Source organism: Dasypus novemcinctus, chromosome 8, assembly GCF_030445035.2.
Source record: "Dasypus novemcinctus isolate mDasNov1 chromosome 8, mDasNov1.1.hap2, whole genome shotgun sequence".
Classification (NCBI taxonomy): domain Eukaryota; kingdom Metazoa; phylum Chordata; class Mammalia; order Cingulata; family Dasypodidae; genus Dasypus; species Dasypus novemcinctus.
The window spans coordinates 120,175,309-120,200,563 of NC_080680.1; the positions used below are offsets into that span (position 1 = coordinate 120,175,309).

At 44.2% G+C, this 25,255-nt stretch overlaps 1 protein-coding gene, 1 long non-coding RNA gene and 1 other non-coding gene across 9 annotated transcripts in view; 1 reads left to right on the forward strand and 2 right to left on the reverse strand.

Annotated features, from left to right (window-relative positions):
• Positions 1 to 19,037, forward strand: part of PGAP4 (post-GPI attachment to proteins GalNAc transferase 4) — a 38,704-nt gene extending 19,667 nt beyond the window's left edge. For 3 of the 7 annotated variants that reach the window (XM_004471279.5, XM_004471281.5, XM_023592523.3), the window contains one exon: positions 15,115 to 19,037. In XM_004471279.5, coding sequence (XP_004471336.1) covers positions 15,191 to 16,402 — 1,212 coding nt within the window. In that variant the 5' untranslated portion in view covers positions 15,115 to 15,190 and the 3' untranslated portion in view covers positions 16,403 to 19,037. Of the gene's footprint in view, positions 1 to 5,620; positions 5,735 to 5,829; positions 6,093 to 6,192; positions 6,442 to 6,609; positions 6,922 to 15,114 lie in introns of those variants that run through there. The other 4 variants (XM_004471283.3, XM_004471280.5, XM_004471282.5 and 1 more) reach the window with 4 other exon arrangements.
• Positions 2,969 to 4,710, reverse strand: LOC131279527 (uncharacterized). The gene is made up of 2 exons (XR_009186949.1): positions 4,290 to 4,710; positions 2,969 to 3,122 (listed from the first exon to the last, which is right to left on the reverse strand). It is a non-coding gene; the product is annotated as an uncharacterized lncRNA (long non-coding RNA).
• LOC111767306 (U6 spliceosomal RNA) lies at positions 8,032 to 8,134 on the reverse strand. The gene has a single exon (XR_002799158.1). It is a non-coding gene; the product is annotated as a U6 spliceosomal RNA (small nuclear RNA).
• Positions 19,038 to 25,255: the final 6,218 nt, after the last annotated feature.

The following is a 25,255-nucleotide window of genomic DNA, read 5'->3' on the forward strand; positions in this document are numbered from 1 at the left end:
TCTGGGCCATAAAACAAAATATCAATAGATTTTAAAAGAATGGAATCTTACAGGGTATGTTTTCTGATCTACACATAATTAAATTAAAAAACAATAACAATAAGATATCTAGAAATGTCCCAAATATTTGGAAATTTTAAAACATATATAAATAAAATATGAGTAGAAGAAGAAATCACAAGTAAAATTAGAAAATATTTCAATCTGAATAAAAATTAAAATATAAAATTAAAATTTGTGGGATGTAGCTCAAACAATGTTTAGAGGGAAATTTATAGCTTCAGTTTTTTATATCGGAAAAGAACAAAGGTCTGTAATCAATTATCTAAGCTTCCATATTAAGAAGCTAGGAGAGAAGAGCAGAGTAAGCCCAAAGTAAGTAGAAAGAATGGAAACCAATGAAATAGAAAATGGCTGAACAATATGGAAAATATCAGTGAAATAAAAAGTTGTTTCTTTAAAATAGTGATAAAATTGATAAAACTTCTAACTGGACAGGTCTAGAAAAAAAGGAGAACATGGGATTGGACAAAACAGTGAATCCTGTGGTGGAAGATGGACTGTGGTTAACAGAACAAATATGAGAACATTCTCTCATGAACTTTAATAAATATATAATAATAATACAGGATGTTAATAATTGGATGGGTTGGGGTAAAACTGCACCAAATGTAGGATATGGGCTATAGTTAGTAGTGATATTTTAATGATGTTCTTTCATAGTTTGTAACAAGTGTTTTTACAGAAATGCAAGATGTTGGCAGTGAGGTGATTTATGGGAGCCCTGTATGATAATATGTGTGTTTGTTTTGTAAATTCACAACTTTTACTATACACTTATTGTTCATGTATGTTCATGTATAAATGACATACTTCAATCATTTTTTTAAACTGAAAAAAAGAGAAATTATATTCAAACAAAAATGAGAGAAGATACAAATTACTAGTATCAGGAATGAAAAAGAGGACATCACTAGAGATCAGAACAACCTTAAAAGGATAATAAAGTAATATTATGAACAGTTTAGTGCCAAGAAATTTGACACTTTAAATGAAATGGATATATTCCTTAAAAACAATTTATCAAAATTGACAAAAGAAGAAAGAGAAAACATAAATAGCTTCAGATTTACGAAATAATTTGTCTTTACTTGTCAAGGACATTAGCATAACTTCATTGTCTTACCTCAGATCTATGTTAACTTGCCTGGTCTCTTACAGATAGTTTAGTAGGTCTGATTGCTTTGATATCCTACTGAACATCATGTTGGTCTATTACGTGCTAATATGTACAGAAAATAGTAAGCATCATAGATGCTTCAGAAAGAATGTGTACCAGATGATGAAATATAAGCCCAGAAAATCCTGAGCCTGCTACATCAGTGATTCTGCCACATCTGTGAAGCTCAGAAGTCTGACCCATGTTGAAATGTCCCTTCCTAAATGAGAGACAAATTGCTACACTTTATACCATCTACGTGAAGAAAGAGAAATTCTACTTGGTGGATCTCTTTCGATTTTGGAGGCTATACTACCAATTAGGTATGATGTTTTGATCCACTTTAGCTAACCCAAAAGCTATTAATTTTGAGTGGTTACAGACCAGGAAAAGTCTGTAGCAGGTCCAGGCTTCAGAGCAAACTTTCCTGCCACTTGGGCCTTATGGTCCAGCACCAGCACATTCAATGGTATTCAATCTCTGGAACATAGAGATATTTTATGGAGTCTCCAACATGTCCCAGTAGGGGAATCAGGATCACAGGATTTTGAAATAAGACCACCCCTCTTCTGCAGACAATTGTACTCCACTTGAAAAGCAACTAATGGATCTCGGTAGAGACTGATGTCTGACCACAGAGCATCAATTGACTGCGGGATGTGAACTACCCATCATGAGCTTATCCATAAATCATAACTTAGACAAGCACATTTGCATATACCTATTTTGTAGAAATGATATATATGAAATGTGTCCCAGTAGATTTGGAAAATACAAATAAACTCACAAAAGATTCGGAGTTCAATGGGACTGAAATGTAGTTGACAAAAGGGACTGTGGGAGAAGTATATGGATAGACTTTTAGGAATGGGACAGAATGTGAAGATACCTGTGTTTCATTCTGATGTCCACTAGAAAACTTCTAATGGGGAGGAAGCTTTCCATACTCAGGTAGACAAGATGACCTGTCTTGTAGATGTTAGTTTCTTTCTATAGCTCCTGCCCATACTGTTCAATGGACCCATGTATAAAGTGGCAATGCAAGTAGAGACAAATATTCTGAATGGGTTCAATAATAGAGGGTATGTTACTAAGGCTGATCTGGCTACTGCCATGGTTAAGTGTCCAACTCTCAATAGCAAAGATCAACTCCGAATTCCTACTATGGTATTATTCCCTAGCGGGACCAGTCAGCCAATTGATGGCAGGTTGATTATACTGAACATCAGTGATGGTTAATGTTATGTGTAAGCTATGGTGCCCAGTTGTTTGGTCAAACAGTCTAGATGTTGGTTTGAAGGTATTTTGTAGAAATAATTACCATCTACAATCAGTTGACTTTAAGATTATCCTTGATAATGTGGGTGAGCCTCATCCAATCAGAGGCCTTCAGAGCAAAATCTGAGGTTTCCCTGAGAAAAAGAAGTTCTGCCTCAAGACTGCAGCATAAAACGCCTTTATGAGTTTCTATCCTGCTAGGCTACCTACAAATTCAAGACTTGCCAGCCCTCACAATTCCTTAAAATCTCTCAATCTCTCTCTCTCTCTCTCTCTCTCTCTATATATATATATATATATACGTATATATATATATATATACGTATATATGTATGTGTGTGTGTATAGCATTTCAGGTGGGAGTATATCCAAAACTGAATAGTCCTATGATGATATGACAGCTAATAGAATTTTTGTGTGTCCCTAGTGCTATGTTCAGTTTTCATCTGAACAAAGGACAAGAAAGGTTGCTCAGAGGCAGAAGGAGAAATCTTTACCACGTATTTTCCATTTGCATCTCCTGATTCCCCAACCTGCTCTGTATCCTGGGAATTTGATATGCATGGACTGCATCAAAGATTACTTTGTCCTCTGGTTTCCGGTAGGGTTCAGCCAATGGGAAACACTAGAAGGAAATGAGATGGTAGGAAGACAATGAACTTAAGCTGTTTATTTCCCAGCTCTTTTCCTGATGGGCTGCAATGGGTTCACTGCCTTCTTCTACCACAGCACAGTCCCCTAAGATGGACCCCTCTTTGCAATTATCATTCTGTGGTTCTAATACCTGTTTTCTTACTTTGCCCCTTCAGGCTCAGGAAAAGTAATGGCTTCCTGCTGTAACAAGTCCTAGGGTACTGCATCATCCCTTCTTAATGCTCCTTAACACTACCCACACCTTTGCAAATAGAGTCTTTATTAAACTCCCCTCATTCTTAGCTTAGGCCGAGAGCTGTTTTTTGATGACCTAGAACAAGGAGCACTGAGAAAGGCAATAAAACTGTTGAGGTGAGACTCCTGGTTTGGGAGAAAGAGAAAGGCAAAGATAGAAGGTAGTTGGCTTTCACTTTTCTTTCAAGGGCTAAGAACTTTTCCCCTGGGCCATTCCACATCTCTTTCCTGTATTCTTCTTCAGAGCTTCTTCTTGACCAATGAACACATTTTCCCACATTTCCAATGTTAATGCTCTTAGGGCCGTTTGTGCTTTAATGGAAGGTTTCTGAAGACTGAAAAACATTCAGGACCCAAAGTAAGAGTTTTCAAATGAAGGATGTTCACCCATTGAGAGATTGTTTCACCAATGTGAGTAAATCTCTATGTGCTCAACTGAAGAAATACAGTGCAGCTTCTATTCCCCTCACAAAAGAGACATGATTTCTGTTTGCAGGACTTGGAAGTGACCCTGATGACAGGAACAATTACATACAAATTACATGCAAATGCTTGCCTGAGTGGAGAAAGACCTTCTTAGGGGGAAAAAATCTGCACTTCTCATTTCAAAATTGAGTTGGTTTGAGATGTCTCTGCTCTTTAAAAAAAAAAAAAGTAGATTTGGGGCAATATCATTCATGATATGTGAATGAAAAAAAAGTTACAATTGATGACAGATTACATCTCCAGGTGCCACTTAAATTAAATTAGCATTTGTCACACAGTAGATACTTAGCACTTTCACAATAAACATTTATCTTATTCCGCTATCACTAAATTATGTAGAGGGTCTTTTATGAAAACTCTGCAACCTATTAACGGGATGATTTCTGAAGGGTGAGCTCAGAAGTGCTATTTCTCATACATGAAAGCTCTGCAGTAGGACTCACGGCCTCTCTTCAGATAGCTCCCTTGGCTCGTTTCTCTCTAGATGTTCTGTGGGAAGTCGGGGTTGCAGAGCAGAACCAGGAGTTCCATCCTTCCACCCTCACTCATTCTTCCATTCATTGTGGAGCCCTGGGAGAGGGTGGCGAGCTGATCAGGGGAAGGGATGGAGCAAGGAAACCCAGGGCAACTGTGCCTTGAGAGGGAACAGCTAGTGAGATGGCCTTAGTGTGGGAGTGGGTTTGGTATATTTAAGGGACAGCAGGAGGCCAGTGTCTAGGGTGAGGGGCAGGGAGGGAGGGGGGGGTCAGAGAAATGGCCAGATCCTGAGGGCCTTGTCAGCGATTGTAAGGACTCTGGCTTTTACAATGAGTGAAATACACCCAGCTCTCATCTGCCCCTAGAAATTGGAGTCTGGCAGTTTTGGGGAGAAGCATCAGGATTCATAAATGATGGGTCTGGGCCCTATACAAAGATGGTCAGCTGCTGGCTGGTAGATAATTATGTCTATTAGGAACAGCTTACATCATCCAGAAGATGTCACAATTAACAAGCACAATGCTGAACTAGATTCCGTTAGGACACAGAGCTCAAGTTATAGGTTAGATGTTACAGATGGTTCATCTCTGGCAAAATCTAGAAGCCATAGGAAGGAGTGAGAGGCTGCCAGTGGTATAAGGGAAAGAATAAAGGCTTTGGATACAGATGACACCTCTGCAGACACAGAAGGCCTAGAGTTGGATCTGGACTCTGCCGCTAACTAGCTTTGGGATCTTAGGCAAATTCATAAACCCTCTGAGACTCACTTTCCTTAACTTGAAATGACAGTAGCTGCCGTGTAAGGTGGGTTGTGGGCACTAAGATAACATAAACCAGGTATTTTGTACAGCGCCTAGCAAAGACACACCCGATCATTGTAGGCTGGTAAAATACGCCGAATTCGAATCCCACTCTGTCACTTGGGCAAGACTCCGGTATTTGGCTAACCCTGTTTTTCATGAGGCAAATATGGTATTATCTAGATGCCGACATGAGGAGTTAGGGCAGGGCACTGCTGACGACTTAAGCGAGCCGCCAAAGCCCTTAGTTCTCCTGGGAGCGGCCCAGCGGAAGAGCCACAGCCTGAAATCCTGGGCCTGGCTAAGTGATCCCGTGAAAGAAATGTTTCTGCTTAAGAGGTGTTTACATTTTGGGTTTCTGGAATATGGGTTGCCCTTGGCAAATGATCCTCTCAAATCTTCCCTCATTTGCAAATTGGGAACGGTAATCGCTCCTGTCCAGGAGGGAGGTGAGAGCTAGGGGTAGGCAGTCATAGGGCGCCTGGCCTAACACTCGGTCGGGTGGGGCCGGGGTGGGGTGGAGAAGGTTATTACTTTACCAGCAGCCAGGGCTGGCCCCTCCAGTAGAGAAGCCGCTCCACGCCAGGTGGGGCCCTGAGCAGCACCGCGCCCTGGTCCTTGAGGCATTTCCACTCCCCCTTGCCCTGCCCGGTGCCTGTTTTTCCCTCTCTGCCCCTCAGTTGGCGCCTTCTGCCAGCCGATCTTGACTTTTTTTTCCTTTTTTTCTCCCGAGCCTGCTCGGGGGGCTGCGGGCGCTCGGGCAGCTCGCGGGTCACATGGCCCGCCGGAGCGCGGGGAGTCCCGCGCCGCAGCCGCGCGCGGAGACGAGGCGAGGCCGTGGGGAGCCGGCCATGGAGCCTCCGCGGACATGAGGCCAGCCAGGCCGGGCGACAGCAGAGGCGGCCCTCCGCGAGCGCCGGGACCGGAGCCGACCGCCCCGCCGGGTAGGGGGGTTTCCGCCACGCGCGGCCCGCCCGCCCCCGGGAGCCCGCAGAGCGAGGGGGTCAGGACGCGCGAGGGGGAACAGGCCGGCGCGCGGGGAGCAGCTGCGGGGCCGACGGCCCGCCAAGGGCCCGCGCCTCGGGCCGTGGTGCAGGCCGCTGCCTGCCCGAAGCCCTGCGGGGAGCCCCCCGCGGCCCGGGTGCGCGGCTGCCGGCCCCGGGAGCTCCGCAGGGGCGTTCCCCCGCGTGCGGCGAAGATTGTGGCGTCAGGGGCGCTTCCCGAACCCCGGCCCGAGGGCTGTGCGCGGCCTGGCGGGGGACAGAGGCGCGCGGCGGGCGCGTGGGGGCCCAGGTAAGCGCCCCGCTCCGCCGGGTCTGGGCCGCGCGCACGCCCCCGAGCCGCCCGGGCACGCCGAAGGCGCTCCGCCGCCGGGCTGGGTTTCCGCGGGAGGCGCGCCCCGCAGAGGGAGCGGGGGAGGCGGGGGAGGCGGCTCGCCTCGGCCCCGGGGTGGGGAAATGAGGGCGGAGCGCGACGGGACTGCCCAAGGTCAGCGGCAGACGCTAGATCCGGGGCCCTGGTCTTTCGGCCCCATTCCCTGTTCCCAAGAACGGGTAGGACCCACTGGGCGTGCCGGGCCCTCCTTCCGGGCTCTGGGCGCGGGCGTGGCCGCAGTGCACCTGCCGTGTGCCGGAGGGTCCCGGGCAAGAGCACCTGCAGGGCCGGCGTGGCTCGGCCTCCCCACCCGCTTGGTGCGCCCACGCTCTCCCCGCGGAAACCGCAGGGCGGCCCCAAGGATGATCTCACTCTGCGGACCCTGAGCCAAACCTGCAGGTGTGTGTGCGTGCTGTGCGCGCGCTGTTTTCCTCGGAGAACTAAGCCTCGTAAGGGGAATCGCCTTTGCATTTCTAGGGTGCACTGCACCTCAAGCTCTGGGATGTGAGAGAGTGTGTCTAACATCTATTTGTTGTTTGCTTTTTTGAGGATAAACTTATTACACAACATCCAGGAAAGAGAATAATGTAAAGGAGAAGATTTAATTTAAAACCCCATCTTCTGGATTAAGCTTTTTCTCCATCTCTGTTTTAAACTTTACATACACACGTTCAAATGTTTACACCAATACAAAATGGCATCTTGTTTTAATTTGCATTATGTGATTATGCATGGAAATCAACACCTTTTCCTTTGTGTGCCTTTTGAATATGTTGAATGGATCACCTGTTCATTCTTTTGCCCATTTTTCAATTGGAGTGTCTTTCTCGTCCTAAATTTTAAGCACTCTAAACATTATAGATTAAAGTAGTAATTCTCCATTAGTCATATATGTTGCACAACTTCCCCCTAATGTACTTAATATTGTCCTAGTCAGTTTTTCACCTCTGACCATATACAGGCTTAACATTTTTAGTTACTCACATCTGTCTTTTTCCTTATGGTTTCTGCTTGAGGATTTTGCAAAGAAAGGCCTTTGCTAACCCAAGTTTATATAAATATTCTCCTACATTTTATTCAGGCACTTGCATGCTTTCATTTTAAAAATTTAAACTTGGAATTTCTTCTAGTTTAAATTGTAAAGTGGAGAGCTAATATATTTTCCCTGAATGGTTAGCCAGTTGCTGTAAAGCTATGATGCCCATTGTTTTCCTCTTAATTAAAATTCCTACAGTTATGATAGATTAAATTATTATAGATTTTTGCATCTATATATGTATCTGTGTGTTTTGTTGTCTGTGCCTTGTTATTTTAACTACCAAAGCTTTACAATAGATTTTAATGTCTGGTAAGGTAAATTCTCCCTCATCACCCATTATCATAGTTTTCTCAGCTTTTTAAAACCCGACTAGTGACGTATCATTTACATACAATAAGATGCACCATTTAAATTTATATTTTGAAAAGTTTTAACAAATTTATTCAACCAGATAACTGCCATCATAATAAAAAATTATGGCATACTTCATAAACTTGTCACCATTTTGTGGGGGCCAGGCTAATTTTCTCAGTGTCGGTCCAATTTTAGTATATGTGCTACCAAAGGGAGCATTTCGGGGCAGTTTTTACTGGTCCTAATTCCAGATGATCTTAGAATACTGTTGTCGTGTTTACCAATCTTCCTTTTCTCCACCATAAGAAACAAACAAAATTGCTATTGGATTTGTATTGGGTATTTGGTAAGATAGGTTCTGAGACCAGGGGCCCTGATTATCTTTTTCATTATCCCAGTACCTGCGATGGACTCAAGATTTGTTGAATCGAGTGTTTGTAGAGTGATTATAAATGTAATATGCTCTTTGCAGAAGTGTAGAAAGCACAGTAGGACCCCTCCAACCCCCATTGCCTTCATCTCTCTGCCACTAAATTACATTCCTCTTTCAAAATAAAATGGAGTCATACTGTATACATTTTTCTACACCTTGTATCAGGATTGTTTGCTTTTTATTTTCCCTTAAAGACCTAGCTAAGTCAGAATAGCTAAACCTTTCTCTTCCTTTTTAATGTCTCTATAGCATTTCCTTGTATAATTAGTTAAAAGTCTGTTGCCTGTTACCAGGCATTTCTTTTACCTACGTTTTTTTCTTGTTTCTTTTATTTCCTTCCTTCCTTTCTCTGTCTCCCACCCCCTCTCTCTTTGGCTCTCTTTCTTTCACAGACAAAGCCACAGTGAACATTCCTTGCCCATCTTTGGTAGCATGTATTGACATTTCTGTAGAAGTAGAATTTCCGGGAAGTAGAATTGTTCTGCCAAAGGGGATGCACACGTAACATTTTTTATAGATGCTGCCCCAACTTTCCTTCCAAAACGGTTGTACCAATTTATATGAAAGTGCCCATTTTTTAAAGTAAATGGAACTGAGATTATATTAAAAATAGAGATAAACTTTTGGGAAAGGGACCTCCTTCTGCTCATCCTATTACTTAGCCTTCCTAGTAATAAACCATTATTTTTCTTCATTAATGAAATGCTTTTTTAATGTCCTTCAGTAGAATTTTGTTGTGTGGGTATATATTTTGCATGTTTCTTAAGGTTGTTCCTAAGAATAATGAAGGTATTATAGGTGTGAATTCATAGGGTTTTCTAGTTTTTTTGTGGGGTTTTGGTGGGTTTTTTGGCCATTTTGACTGGAATTTTTTATTCCATTGGTTGCTGATTGATTAGATAAGCACATTTGTTGTATATATTCTGTGCATACATATACACATATATTATTTTTTATATGCTAATTCTGCTACCAACCATATACACAAAGTCTGTTACTGTTTCTAATTTGCTTACAGCTGATTTTCTTGGGCTCTCTCCCAGTCTCTACTGAGGCAGTAGTGCATATTGGCTTGTCCTGGATTTGAGTTTACTGCTTTTGACTTAGTAGCATCTGAGTTTTGTTTTCTTTTTTTTTCCTCTCTAAATGGAGCAAGTTCCATTGCTATTTGAGAGTTGCTATTTTGGTAAGAAGAAATAGTGCAAGGGTCTAGCACAGCATTTGGGTAGGTGCTCAATACATAATAGCTATAAATAGATACTGTCTAAAGTGGAAGGGACAAATGATTGTCCATGGAGAAAAGGTCATATAAAGGACCAAAGGGCTTGACAGAAAGAAAAAAAAAAGATTATATCTGGTTGAAGGGAGATCAAGGTTGGTTTTTAGAAGAGGTGCCTTTTGAGCAGAGTCTCGAAGTTGGATTTAGCCTGAGTGGGGAGAAGTGCAGCTGGATTGGGAATAATCTTGGCAAGAAATGTGGATATTTTTCTATAGATGTTAGGGAGCCATTGAATGGTTTTATAGAAAAGAGGGCCATGTTCTGACCCGGGCTTCAAAGGGTCAGATTGAGGCTGATAATTAACATTTTAAAAATTACAAAAAATAAAAAGAAATCAAAGTTTAAAAATTAAAAACATTACCATACTTTGCAGTGTTTTTTAAAATTAAATCCTAGCCATCATCTCACTTTATCTCCATAATACCTCCATAAATGAGCTATTCTTTATTTTCCTATTTTGTAGAGAGGCAAAATAGGCCCAGAGAGGTTAAATGATTTCTTTCCATGACGCCAGTTGACCTGTGAGTGAGTGGTGCGGCCACATCTTTTGGTTTCAAATCGACTCATTCCAGAGATCAGAAGCCCAGTTAGGAGCCTGTTGCCATCAGCTGGCCTGGAGATGAAGTGGGGGTAACTAGTTAGGGGGTAACTAGTAGGGGTGGGGGTCACAGGGGAACAGAGGCATACGAGAGACCACAGAGGCGGAATCAACAGGACTTGGGAAGTGACTGGAGACGTCAGAGCTTACTTATCTTCGGGGCCCAGGTGCCCAGGGCAGAGTGCCATCCACGTAGGATGGTGGACTTGGGGAAACATGGACCGATATTTGCAGAGCCAGGGCTTGAACACTTATCTCCTGGCGCTCAGCCTCCCAAAGCCCTAAGACTCCTTTGGTTTAAAATCTCAGCGTTGCACTAAAATACAGTCTTATTTATAAAGATATTATTTATAATGTCACTGCCATGCTATTTATTCATCTAAGCCCTACATCCTGTTCATTAATTGGCATCTTTGTCCTTGAGCCCTCCATCCTGGATGTGGTAATAAGTAGAAGCCAGCTTAGGAAATGGTTGTATTTCAAAGTGTACCTGCCAGGCACAGATAAGGACTCAGTCCACGCTGCTCCGTAGCATCTGGTTGTAATGGCATGCTTGTTACCAGGCCATCTCACAGATGCCAGTCATTCTGCTAGTCATTCCACGGTATGGCCAGAACTGGAGCCAGTGAGGCCATGGGCCCTGATGCCGAGGGTGGCTATGGCATTCTGGGAAAAGGCCATCAGCGTTGTAGTATTCGAGGCTAGGGACATGGACCTCCTTCTCTTCCACTCTCATGATGTGGCTGAGAATAGGGAACTCGCTCCCCCAGACTACCAAAGCAAAATCCTGTGATTTTTAGACCTGTTCCCTAAGCCCAGTTTGTCGTAAAACTGGATCAGTAAAATGGATCAGTAAAATGAAACGAATTATAGATGATGTTGCATATTTCACCTCACTGTGCAGCAACTGGTTAATTGCTTTTAAGAAAATGCTTTAAAAGGCAAATAAGACCCTGCCCTTGAATGACTACGTAACTCAATGTGCTTGGATGTCATGTGATCCTTGAGTGAAGGATGCGATCCCAGCTCCCATGGCCCAAGGCGGGTGTTAGATTGTATTATTGTTCAAAGTATTTTCAGCCTCTCACTGGAGGAATGTATACTTCTCCCATCATTGACTTGAGCCTTGGCCATGTATGTTTAGTACCCCTTGTAGAAAAAGTATGTAAGTGCCCTGTTGAACTCAAGAGTGGTTACATGGCTTGCATTGGTCAGTGGAATGGGAATGGGAATGGCATGTGTTTCTTTCGAGCAGAATTTAGAGTCATCTTGTGGCTCCCTCTCACTCTTTTCTCTCTGCTACAAACCAGCGACGTTCTAGAAAGAAGCATTTCCACCCACCTGGGTCCTGGTGTGCAGACAACACAGAGCAGAGTCAAAATGGACCCCTGACAGATCTCTGAGACGATCATGAACTTGAGTTCTTATATACCACTGAGATTTTGGGGTCATTATTGCAGCCTATCCTGATCTATACAACATGGAATGATTTGGGGGCCTGGGCCTTCTGCCCTGCGTGCCTTCTAGAAGCTTCTCAGCATCTCAGAGCTGATTGATCCTTTTTTTCTCTCAAGGCTTGGAAACCGGCCTGCTTCTTTTATTTCCTACAGTCTTCACTTTTGCCTCCTTCTGCTCTGTGGGCGATGTAGACTTTCCTGCCCCACTGCTGTGGCCAGTGGATGGGGAGCAGACTTGATTTACAGCACACTTAAGCTAGGACCTGCATGGTATGACTTGGCTTCTTGGCACCATGAGAGGTGAATGCCCCAGGTGGCTATTGTTTCTGCAGCTTATCCTGGAAAGGGAGATAGGTTGGAATGACTTGGATCCAACCTGGACCCTGGAGCTGAACCCATATGAGCCTGCGCTACCCACAGACCTGCTTGCAAGAAATGCATGCTGTTATTGTAAACTGTCTGGGCCTGTGGGTCTTCATCTTTGTGTTCCTAGCACCAAGCACAGGTCCAATAGGCACTTAGGAAATTTGTGCTCTAGAATAAATCCCTGATCTTCAGTGCCACAGCCATATGTTTGAAGTATGTGTTTTTGAAACGTGGCTGATTTTATTGCCCCCCATAGATAAGCAAGCACATATCTGTATGTATATTCTCCCCTCTGCTTTTACGCCAGTGTTAGCATACTACATGTACTTCTTCTACATCTTCTGTAACTGAAAAGAATATCTTTAAAAGCTTTCCATATCTGACATAAAGAGTTTGCTTATTTTTAATGGCCATTTGGTGCTCTGTTGTTTGGAGATATAATTTATTTGACCAGCCTTCAACTGATGGGCCTTTGCAACATTTTCCTATTAAAATTGATTCTGCATGTCATTTCTCACATGTGAGAATATAGATTTAGGAAAGAGTCTTAGATGTTGTGACAATTTGAGCTTTTGTGAATCCCAGAAAAGATCATATTTTTTCAAACGAATCCAATCCTATGGATGTGGGAGCTTTGATTCCATTAGATTTAGTAAAGGGATCTTTTGATTAGATCACTTTTTTAAAAAAAGATATGGGGGTTTGAATCTGGGACCTCATGTGCAAGGCAGGTGCTCAATCACTGAGCTATACCTGCTCTACAATCACTTTTTATTAAATTGTTTTAGGGCCTTCTGTTGGACTGTCAGTGAGGTGTGACTTAGGTTGGGTCTCGGCCCTCTTGCTGGAATCTTTCATAAGTAGAGAACTGAAAGCAGAAACATGCAGAGAGAAAGACAGCAGTCATTTTACTGTGCCATGTGAGAGAGGACTCCACGATCGCCTATAGCTGCAGAAAGGGAAACTCCCAAGAGTCTGAGAGAGAGGCCAGAGGCTGGAATCAGCAGAAATGCTGAAGCAATGAGGCCCCCAAGAGGCTAGGCCCATGAAGTAGCTTGAGACTGGAAGAGGTGAGCCTGAAGGAGAAAACAGAGACTGGCTGACCTGTCATCTTGCCTTGCCATATGGCAGGAGTCCAGGATCTGCTGGCAGCCAACCTTTGGTGACAAAGCATCTGATGATGCCTTGATTTGGACATTTGCACAGCCTCAGAACTATAATTTTGCCCAAATAAATTCCCATTGTAAAAGCCAACCCATTTCTGGTATTTTGCTCCCAGCAGCTTTAGCAAAGTCAAATAGATGTGAAATAGTGGAGGTGCTCCACTCAGCTGGCAGATGGAGAAGGGCACATCTGCTCTCCTTGGCCCAGGAGTGACACCTGCCACTTTGCTCATTTTACTGGCCAGCCCTAGGCACATGACCCTGACTGGAAGGAGGTGGGCTGGGAAATGTGGTCTTGCTGTGTGCCCAAGAAAGGAATCACATGAGTCTCAGAGGCCCAGCATATTCTGGCACAGCAGCCTCAGATGGTGCCTGGTTTGAGCTTTGCTTTTTACACACTATGCCCCATTCAGGTTTCCATTGCCCTTACTGGTTTTATCCCCCTGGCTTTGTACTTTTAGTGCTGTGTTTCAGTGCCCATCTGTTTTCCCTAGATCATTAGACCTACGTACTCTGAGAACAGTAATGATGTTTGAACATAGGAATATATTTTAATGGCCTTTTTACTCCTCCTTACTTACTCCCTAGCCCATTTAATCTTCACGGTAACCCCATAGAGTAGTGGCTATTAGAGGTGAGGAATCCAAGATGTGGAGAAGTGAAGTGACCTCCCTGATATATTTGTTTCCTGTGGCTGCTGGAACAAAGTCCCACAAACTGAGTGGCTTAAGCAATAGATATGTATTGTCTTATGGTTCTGTAGGCCAGAAGTCTGAAATGAAGGTGCCAGTAGGGTCACACACCTTCTGAAGTGATAGGAAAGAATCTTCCAGGCCTCTCTCCTGCCTTCTTTCAGTCCTGGCCATTCTTGGCTTGTGGCAGCAGTACTCCAATCTCTGCCTCCATCTTCCCATTACTTCTCCTCTCCTTGTGAAGACACCAGTCATACTGGACTAGGGGCCCACCCCACTCAACATGACCGCATCTTAATGAATTCCATCTGCACCTACCCCATGTCCATTCTGACATACTAGGGACTAGGACTTCCACACACCTTTTTTTGGGGGGTGGGGAGGCACAAATAAGTGGCAGGACTGGGGTCCTCACCAAGGCGTACCTCAGGCAGTGCTGGAGCAGGCGCATCACACCATTCCTTTCTGGGCCAAGAGGAACAATTTGCTCTTCCATCTCCATCCCTGCCCACCCCTTCTTCTGGTCATTGAAAAGCTGCTGGTCGATCTTCTTTCACATGTTTCCTCCCCTCCAAAGGGTGGGGCGCCAGAGTTCACTTGCATGTGGAAGACCCTTTCTCTCACTGATTCCCACAGTAGTTCTGTGAAAATAAATCAGGACAGTCAGGATGAAATCTGTATGCAATTTTAAGAGTAGTAGCATGAGATTGGAGGAATATGACTGGAAGATCTGGACAAAGACATTTTGGGAATCCTTAATATTCCTTTTCTTGTTTGAGACGTGCAGAGAAGACCAAGTTTCCAGAAATCACTATGCATAATCAACAAGTCCCTACTGTGTATTTACATTGGAACTAATTCTAAACATTTATGTCCCATGTCTCAAGCCATGCTGTTTGCATCTCTTTTAAGATACCATGTTTATGTAACTGTTGAATACAAATAATGGTCTGACTAGCCCAGCTGTTGGTTTTCTGGCACACTGTAAACCTAAATCGGTATCTTTAGGCTTGGAGACTTGTGGATGCACCACGATTTCTTTATTCAAGATTTCATGAAAGCGTGCCAGTGATTGTTAACAGCTGAAGATACTTTGAAATCTCCGGTTTATATATAACCTAGAACTAGAATTTCTGGTTTGATGAGTGCTGAGTTCAGCCCTAGATTTTTCAGAAACCCTCTTCTTCACCATCCTCTACTTCTCTTCTTAGGGCTCATGCGCAATGACTTTGGCTTGAGTTCCATGACTGTTTGTTCTTGGGACCAGAGTGATCAGAAGTGGACCTCATGAGCACCTCCACGTCCCCAGCTGCCATGCTTCTCCGGAGGCTGAGACGACTCTCCTGGGGCAGCTCTGCTGTACAGCTCCTCCTCCTAACAGTAGTGACGTTTGGCCTGCTGGGCCCTCTGGCCTGTCACCGCCTCCTGCACTCCTACTTCTACCTGCGCCATTGGCATCTGAACCAAATGAGCCAAGAGTTCCTGCAGCAGAGCTTGAAGGAGGGTGAGGCTGCCCTCCACTACTTTGAGGAGCTGCCTTCTGCCAATGGCTCAGTGCCCATCGTCTGGCAGGCCACTCCCCGCCCCTGGATGGTCATCACCATCATCACTGTGGACAGGCAGCCTGGCTTCCACTATGTCTTGCAGGTGGTGTCCCAGTTCCATCGGCTGCTTCAACAGTGCGGCCCTCAGTGTGAGGGCCACCAACTCTTTCTGTGCAATGTGGAGCGAAGTGTGAACCATTTCGATGCCAAGCTGCTGTCCAAGTATGTCCCCGTGGCCAACCGCTATGAGGGCACTGAGGATGATTATGGCGATGACCCTTCCACCAACACCTTTGAGAAAGAGAAGCAGGACTATGTCTATTGCCTGGAGTCGTCCCTGCAGACCTACAACCCAGACTACATCCTGATGGTGGAAGATGACGCCATTCCAGAAGAGCAGATCTTCCCCGTCTTGGAGCACCTTCTCCGTGCTCGCCTCTCCAAGCCGCACTTCCAAGATGCCCTTTATCTGAAGCTCTATCATCCTGAGAAGCTCCAGCACTACTTCAACCCAGAACCCATGCGGATCCTGGAGTGGTTCGGCGTGGGCATGTTGCTGGGGCCCCTGCTGACCTGGATATACATGCGGCTAGCTGGCCACCCAGGGTTCAGCTGGCCCATCATGCTCTTCTTCTCCCTGTACAGCATGGGTCTTGTTGAGTTGGTGGGGCGCCCCTATTTCCTGGAACTGCGGCGGCTGAGTCCTTCCCTGTACAGCGTGGTCCCTGCCTCTGAGTGTTGCACGCCAGCCATGCTCTTCCCTGCCCCAGCGGCTCGCCGGACCCTCACCTACCTGTCACAGGTGTACTGCCACAACGGCTTCGGCAAGGACATAGCGCTGTACGCGCTGTTGAGGGCCAAGGGGGAGCGGGCCTATGTGATAGAGCCAAACCTTGTGAAGCACATTGGGCTGTTCTCCAGTCTCCGCTACAACTTCCATCCCCGTCTGCTCTAACATGCCACGAAATGCCTTTCCGAAAGTGGCTACTTCCTCTGGACTCCAATATTTTTTTTTTGGGCAAGCTGGCTGTCAGATATTTCTTTGTCATTGTTGCTTGGGGTATAGGCACTGGGACAGCTGAAGTACATCCAAGTCAAGGACTTGGGCTTTAGTACCCTACCCCAACCCTGGCATGAGCAGTGGGTCCAGACCTCTCTCCTCACACACAGCCACACTGCCTCATGCAATCTGATCCACCTAACAAGGGTGCAATCAACACCAGTTATGCCCTCAAGTTTTTAGCTCTGCAGTACGGTAGAGGTTATGACTGACAAAACTTTGTTCACCGGCGAGTGGGATAGCTCAGTAGTTGAGCACCTGTTTCCCATGTACAAGGTCCCGGGTTCAATCCCTGGTATCTCCTAAAAAGAGAAAAACAAAACAAAACAAAGACAAACGACCTTGTGCACTAAGTGGTATGATTGTTTTAGGATGTTAAGAGTAGAATTTGGAAAAAGGCGAGAGCCTTTTGAATTGATTTCTTTCCCAAGGTATGAGAATAATGGATATATGTTTAGAATATGTGTCCAAAGAGACAGTTCCATGTTGATAAATTCCACTGATTTCCTTGACCTGGATGTAATAAAAAGCTATAATCAAAGCTGTGCAATGCCCAACATCTTAAAGACAGGTGATCTGGCCTCTGTTCCTGGCATTTTCTTTTCCCACATATTGATTATCTCATATGAGAACACTGAGGCACCACAAGAAGTGGAAATGCTTTCTGAACCATCAAGGTCAGACTCCCTAAATTCAGTGGTGATTTAATACTGAATATTTCTCTCATATTCTGGTTCCTTGGAAATGGGACATTTCAGCATGATAGATTGGGTGAGCTTTTTGCTAATCACATATCCCTTTCCCTAAATTTGCTGGCTAACGGTTCACCCCCAATTCTTTTTATTCTAGGTAGCATGATGTTACAGAAAAAAGAGCATGGACTGGGAAGTCAGGAGACCTGAATTTTAATTTCAGGCCTGCCGTGTCCAAGCAGGCAAGCTCTGTAGCTGTTCTGGGTCTCAGTTTCGTCACCTGTAAAATAGGGACAGTAATGCAGTTGCTAACTAAGAGAATGTCCTTAAAACACCTCACAAAGGCTTCACTGGTAGAGGACACTTGGCAAATTCCATGTGTATTTTACATAAAGAAGCGATGTTTAAAGTGGAGCTAGGGCAGAAGCTGAGACTTCTGCAGGCCAAGCACTGCTGGAATAAAGACTAGCTTTTCATTGTGACTTCTGAAGGATATGCAGCCCAGCTTTCACCTAGCCCACCTTCACACCAGGCCTAAAATAAGAGTTGTTCATTCAAATGATAAATGATCTGAGATGCCTCGTGAGCTTTTTCCAAAACTAGCAGCACCTGAAAATTACTTTTCTCTAACGTCACAAGTGAACGTCCTGTAATGATTCTTATCAAACCAGTGACCAGCATGTCCCTTCAGGGGGTTGGATGATTCTATTGGAGAGGTCAAGCGGTCGTCCAGCTTGTTTCAACGCCACATCTTCCATTTACTGGTTTTGTTTTTAAGTCTGTTTATTTTATTTTCAGCACGATACCCACTCATGGTGAGCTTCCATTTTGGGATCCATCCAAGAACACTGAGGGAGTTTTAACTGGGGGACTTAATCACCCATGTTTTCCAGATGAAGAAACTGAGACCCAGAGAGGTTCACACAGCTGAACAGTGGCAGGGCCGGGCCTGGAGCAAAGCTCTTCTGACTCCCAGCTCTTGCTCTTTTTTCTTAGCCATGTTACTTTTATAAATAACTATGTGGCCAAAGTCTCCTTTGTAAAATCTGACTGTAACCTGGATTAAATATTGTCTCTGTGAGCTTAGATGGTAGAGGCCCACTGTCAGTCCTGGGGGACAGATGGGTGTAAATGTGTTGTGTTGCTCCAGGGAGCTGTTTTGTCTCCCCAGCAGGGTCTGAAGTGATCACAGCTACTGGAAGTTCAGACCATGCTTCCACTCCTTCGTCCCTGAGCCCCCCCAGAGTTTAGAACTGAGCTCCTGGCATTTCTGGCTGCTGCCCTCCTAAGCTAGCCAGGTCCAGGAGAGGGCATCCCCGCTGGGTTTGCTTCCTGTCCTTTCTGATCGCGTTGTCTGTGACTGCATGCGGCCGTCCCCTCCCCGCACTTCCCCCTCGGGTGGCTAAAGTCATTTTTCCCTTGTCCCGTTGCCCTGCCTAGGCCCTGAGATGTCTGCCCCACTTTTTAAAAGTTGGGTCTGGTGTCCTCTGACATTGTCTCCAGATGCAGGCTCACTGCTGCCCTTTCTAGTCTCCCTGCTTCTCCCTGCATCCCTCATTCCTGGACTCAAATTTTTGTATGCTGTCCTGGACAGCTGACAGCTTTACACCAAAGCTGAAGTCTCATTAAATCCTACACACACGGGTTGGAGGAAAACTAAGGACCCCTTCCCACACGGAGGGCCAGAGACTCCCGGGAGGGCCAAGTCTCTAAGTCCTGCTCACCTTTCTGAATTTAAATTATAGCCAGGCCCGAGACTCCCCTTACTGTGACTGGCTGTATATCCATAGACATATCATTCAAATAAAAGCACCTGTTCCACTGCGGCATCCCAAGAAGACATTGGTCATTCTCTTTTGTTTCTGTGGATGGATTTTTCTGATGTGGCCAGTAGCATCAACTCCACACATAGCTGTGGCCTCCCAAGCTCTGGGCCATGCAAGAGTTAGGGCTGAGGACTGTATCGGTAACCATGGTTATGGGCGCCTGCGTCACACGCATGCCAAGGTTTACATCTTCTGGGTAGCATCTCACTGCAATAAGTTGCGCTCAAGTGGGAGGGTACATTCTTGTTCTGACATGGTCAGGGCAGGGGTTTTTGTGGGGGACCAAACATTTACATTTCATCAAAGCTGCACAAAAACCATAAAGCATGTCAAAACACAGAACATCATCAGAAAAATGATCCTCAAAGTTTCTGGTCCCTGCAGTCCAATCTTTGAGGATGTTCTTGGTTCTTGCCAAATCGTATGGCGTTTTGGCAAAGGTCACTCTTACGGCCCAGAACTGCGTGGTCAAGTGCAGACCATTCACAGTGGTTTGGAGCTGTATGGACGTGTTATTAAACTTAATCCATTCCTGTGGGTGTGACCCCATTATAAGTAGGACTTCCTAATGAGGTTACTCCAGGGAAGGTGTGACTCACCTCAATCAGGCTGGGTCTTAATCCTATTACTGGAGCCCTTTATAAGCAGAATGAAATTCAGGTGGGAGAGAAAGCCACAGGAATCAAGAAGCCGAAGGTCAATGGACCCAGGAAGAGAAGGGAGAGCCCAGGAGAGACCACTGTGTTCATTGCCATGTGACAAAGGAGCCCAAGGCCAAGGATCTCCCACAGCCAGTCCCAGAATGCCAGTCTCTGGGAAGAAGGCATCACCTTGACACCTTAATTTTGGCTTTCTTTTCATTTCAACCTTGAAACCTTAAGCTAATAAATATCCATTATTTACGCCAACGCATTCATGGTATTTGCTTGAGCAGCCCAGGAAACTAAAACAACATCTCGCCCGCTACCCATTCCTTCACTCTTCTTCCTGCCTCTTGGCTTAAAAGTCCCACTATAGATTGCAGAGCCACCTAGAATCATGTGTGGATGATTCTTATTGGCAACAGCAGGTAGACGCAGCAACACCTGCAGCCTGAAAGAGAGAATACCCGTCGTCTTCTGAGTTTCTCACAGGGATCCAAGGCTGGAACCTTCCACACCACTCTCCTCCCAAACCCCACCACACACTGAAAACAAAATAACAGAAAAAGGTAGCTGTGTGGTGTAAAAGGGTTCTCTTGGCACTTCCATTCCTTCTGCTGGATGAATATTAAAAAACTTTTTACGTGGGCCAGAATTGCAGACTATAACCAACCCTCACTACCTGAACCTCACTCTTAGTTCCTCTTCTTCCTATCTTTCTTCCTTGGTCCCATTTCTCTTCCACCAATCCTCTTTTTCATGGGCTGGTCCACTGTGGATCCTTTTACACTTTTTCATTCATTCATTCATTCATTCATTCATTCATTCATTCATTCATTCATCTGTTGCCTGCTATGTGTCAGGCACTCGTCCAGGTGCTGGGGATACAGCAGTGAATGAGACAAAAGATCCCTGGCACTGGGGCATATATATTCTGTGGCAGAGGGAAATGGAGGAAAAAAAACAAAAGATAAGGGAATTTTGAGTAACAATAAGATCTTTGAAGGGATCTTCAATAAGATGATTTGAAGGGAATCAAACTGACTAATGTGATAGATGGCTGGAGAGGCAGGGAAAGCGCTTAGAAGGGATGGAAAGTCTCTTTGAGGGGATTAAAATTGAAGTGAGCCCTGAATGATAAGGATTCAGCCAAGGAGAAAGCATCCCAGAGGCAAGGGCAAGTGCAGAGGCCTTGAAAGAAGCACAAACAGCAAGTCCAAGGAACTGAAAGGAAGCCCGCGATGCTAGAGCTCAGAGAACTAGGCTGGGAGCAGTAAGACAGGTCAGGCAGTAGGCAGGGGTGAGGTCACATGGCGCCTGGGGTAATATAGGGGTTTGACTTTTATTCTAAATGCAGTGGGAAGCCATTTACTAGCGGGGAACTGAATTACTTTTCCAGAGCTTTGCCTATCCCTTGATTGATTTCTTAGCCCTCTCCATAGGCACAGGGAAAGGTTTATTACATAAGGGCATGAGGGACACGCAAGTGCAGGTGACAGAGGAAGACATCCTCTGCTTACATTCTCTGCTTCATGAAGTTCCTTTGGCCTCTTTCCCCGTCTTCCTGACATCCTAAAACTATCCTATTCCTACATGTGCCATCTTTCTCAATTCTTTTTGATAAATTCATTGTTTGGTTTTGGATTTCTCATCTGTTTTACCCCCCAAATTGTTCAAGTAGATGCTCTATTCCATACTTCTGTGTAGGTTGCTAGAACAAAGACTACACTAAATTCTACACTAAATATTAAATTTTACACTAAATATTTCCAGTCATTGCAGTGTCGTGGTTCAAAGCCCTGTTGCAGTCTGTGGCCTGGGGTAGCCTGCAAGCCACGGCATCTCCCCTCTGTGGTCTGAACACATTAAATACTATTTTACCTCCAGGATTATTAAATTTCCAACCACCTTTGACATAGTTCCAAAGGTTTTCCAAATAAAATCCAATTTTTAAAATGAGCATTCCTTAACATATTCCATTGTAGCCAAGATAAAAATATCTAAAGGATTCATGCAGCTGAAAATTACCCAATTTTATAATCTGTGGTGGTGTAACTCACAATGCTGCACATGGAAATAAAAGCCCCACAGTAATCAACTGTCCACCCAAATTAAGTTATGGATTAAATGGATTCTCCCAAATGAGAAATATATTCAAGGTAAATTAAATCAATCTTATCAAATTTAATTCTTTAGTCTCACAATTTTTTCTTTTAAAAATTATGTCAGCAAAGCTGGTATAGCTCAGTGGTTGAGTGCCTGCTTCACGTGTATGAGGTCCTGGTTCAATCCCCAGTCCCTCCTAAAAAAACTGATTGTCAATAAAAATGAATGCAAAAATAGATATAAATAATAAAGAAAAAATTTAAAAAAGAATTCAGAATTCAGGTGTTGCCATTTGGGGAACACAACAAAATCAGTTTTCAATTTTTAAAAATGTTTTCTTTTAAAATAACTTCAAAATTATGAGACAATTGCAAAAATAATATAAACGCCATACAGAGAAGTCGAGCATACCCTGCCACCACCACCCCCAGATACCCAGATTCACCAATTTTAACATTTGCACCTTTGCCATATCATTCTTTCTTCCTCTCTTACTGTCTTATCTATCTCTCTATATTATGTATTATCTGAATATCTGAGAGCAGGTTGCATACATCATAATCCTTGAGCTCATAATACTTCCATGTACATTTCTAATAAACAATGATACTCACTTATGTAACCAACTTAAGCTCAATTACCAAGTTCAAGAAATTTAACATCGGGAAACGGACTTTGGCCCAGTGGTTAGGGCATCCGTCTACCACATGGGAGGCCCGCGGTTCAAACCCCGGGCCTCCTTGACCCGTGTGGAGCTGGCCCATGCGCAGTGCTGATGCGCGCAAGGAGTGCCGTGCCACACAGGGGTGTCCCCCGCGTAGGGGAGCCCCATGTGCAAGGAGGGCACCCATAAGGAGAGCCGCCCAGCGCGAAGGAGGGAGCAGCCTGCCGAGGAATGGCGCCGCCCACACTTCCCATGCCGCTGAAGACAACAGGAGCGGACAAAGAAACAAGACGCAGCAAAAAGACACAGAAAACAGACAACCGGGGGAGGGGAGGGGAATTAAATAAATAAAAATAAATCTTTAAAAAAAAAAAATTTAACATCAATATAGAGCTTACATTTTATATTCCAATTTTTTATAATGGCCCAATAGTGTCCTTTCGAGCCTTTTCCACTCCATTCTTAGACCCCACCCAGTATTATATATTATATTTGTTATTGTCTCTTTAGTTTAGCTTTCTTTATTTTAATTTTGGAAACATAGCAACAACATAAATCTCCCCATCCAAACCCCTCCCAAGCATACCATTCAGTGGGATTGATCACATCCACAGTGTTGTAATACACTCACCACCATCCATTACTGGAACTTTCCCTTCACTCCAAAGATAAATCTTACACTCATTTCGCATTAACTCCCCATCCTCTGTCTCTAAGTTTGCATAATCTCTGATATTTTCTTTATGGTTACCGTGGGGCTTAACTTTAACATTCTATATCTATAACAATGCCATTTGCTTTGATACCATCTGTGATGATTAGGTTCATGTGTCAGCTTGGCCGGATAATGGTGCCCAGTTTTTCAGTCAAGCAAGTACTAATCTAATTGTTACCATGAGAAAATTTTGTGGACTTAAAATCATCAGGAAGTTGCTTGCATCTATGACTGATTACATCTGCGTTCAACTGAGGAGATTGCCTTCAGCAATGAAAGACATCTCAGCCAATCAGTTGAAGGCCTTAAAAGGAGAAGTGATTATTTCAGCAGTCAGAAGAGAGAATTTCCATCTCTACTTCAGCCAGCCAGCTTCTCCTAAGAAATTCGCCAAGGGTCTCCATTGGAGTTCCTGGCTTGCAGCCTGTCCTGTGGAATTTGGACTTGTGCATCTCTATATATCTCATAATATTTACTGATATCTCCTGTCAGTTCTGATTCCCAGAGAATCCTGACTAATATACCAGTTAAACTTCTATAGCATACACAAACTTGTTCCTATATACCACCATGCCCCTACTTTTATGTAGTCCTGTAAAAGGTAAAAAATGGAGTTACACAGCAAAAAAAAATTATCAGTATTTATATATATATATTTTTTTTAAAAGATTAATTTTATTTACTCCCTCCCTCTCAATGTTTGAGCTTGCTGTCTGCTCTCTGTGTCCATTTGCTATGTGCTCTCTGTGTCTGCTTGTCTTCTCTTTAAGAGACACCGGGAACCAAACATGGAACCTGTATCTCTTCAGGATATTTGGTTTGTTCTTTTGACTAGGCCTGTTTCCTAGTATGGCTTATAAGTTTTTGCTGATGTCTAGGAATCTGAATATGTTGGTATATTCACTCTGATGACTAATTTCTCTCTCTTGACTATTGTTTTTTTTCCCACAGCTCTTCCTTGTTATTTAGTTCAACTTATTCTTTCTCCTTAAAATCACCCAGCTTAAGTTTTCAGAATTGGGCCAGGGACTCACTAGTGGGGCACAGATTTTCTCCCAGAAGTTGGATACAGAGAGCACCAAGTTTTTGTCCATGCAGTTTCCAGACTAGCCAGCAGATGGCACTAGACAGTACATCTTTCCACAGAGGTGTTTCAGTCTCAGCTTTCCTGTGTTCCTGTGTTGAATCTCCAGATCAGAGATTCAAAGCAGGCACTGCTGGCCAAATTCACTTAAGAAAAACACCCCAAGCTCCCCTCCCTTTTCTCTTGAAACAGCTGACAGGGAGGAAGGTGTCAGTTCCCCTCTCAGTCAGCTACAGTGAAATACGGGTTTTACGCCAGCTTAATATATTGGGGATGGGGTAGGGGAGCCCTTCCTGGCTCCTATGGGGGCTTGATAACTCTTATCTTTTCAGTTTTTTCGTCTCTCTGCCCCTCACCCTCCTGGGAGTTGTGTAGCACTGTCCTGGTCTGCTGACCCCCAAAGCAGGTCCCTCGGACAGCTTTTGGCTCTTTCTCTACAGTTTTTGTAAAAGCATTCAGTTCTGCCTGTTAGTCCCTCACCATCTTCCCATAATCCTCTAAAGAAGCTTTAGATTACATAAATGTTTTGTGAAAAATATAGGGGATTCCCATATGCCCCACCTCCTTTCCCTCCCACACTTGCCCACATTAACAACATCTTTCATTAATGTGTACATTTGTTACAAATGATAAACACATATTGAAGCATTGCTACTAACCTGGGGACTATAGTTCATAGTTTACATTCTTCCCTGCACAATTTTATAGGCTATGATAAAATGTGTAATGCCCTGTATCCATCATTACAATTTCGTGCAGGACAATTCCATTGTCCCCAAAATGCCCCCATGTTACAACTATTCTCCCCTCTCCCTCTCTTTGGGAGTGGCTTAATCCCTTGTGTTTTGAAGACAGTTTTGCTGGATATAGAATTCTTGGTTGACAAGTTTTCTTTGCTTTCAGTGCTTTAAATATGTCTTCCTACTACCTTGTTGCTGCCATGATTTCTGATGAGAAATTGGCACTTCAATTTATTGAAGGCCCTTTGTATGTGACCCATTGCTTATCTCTTGTGGCTTT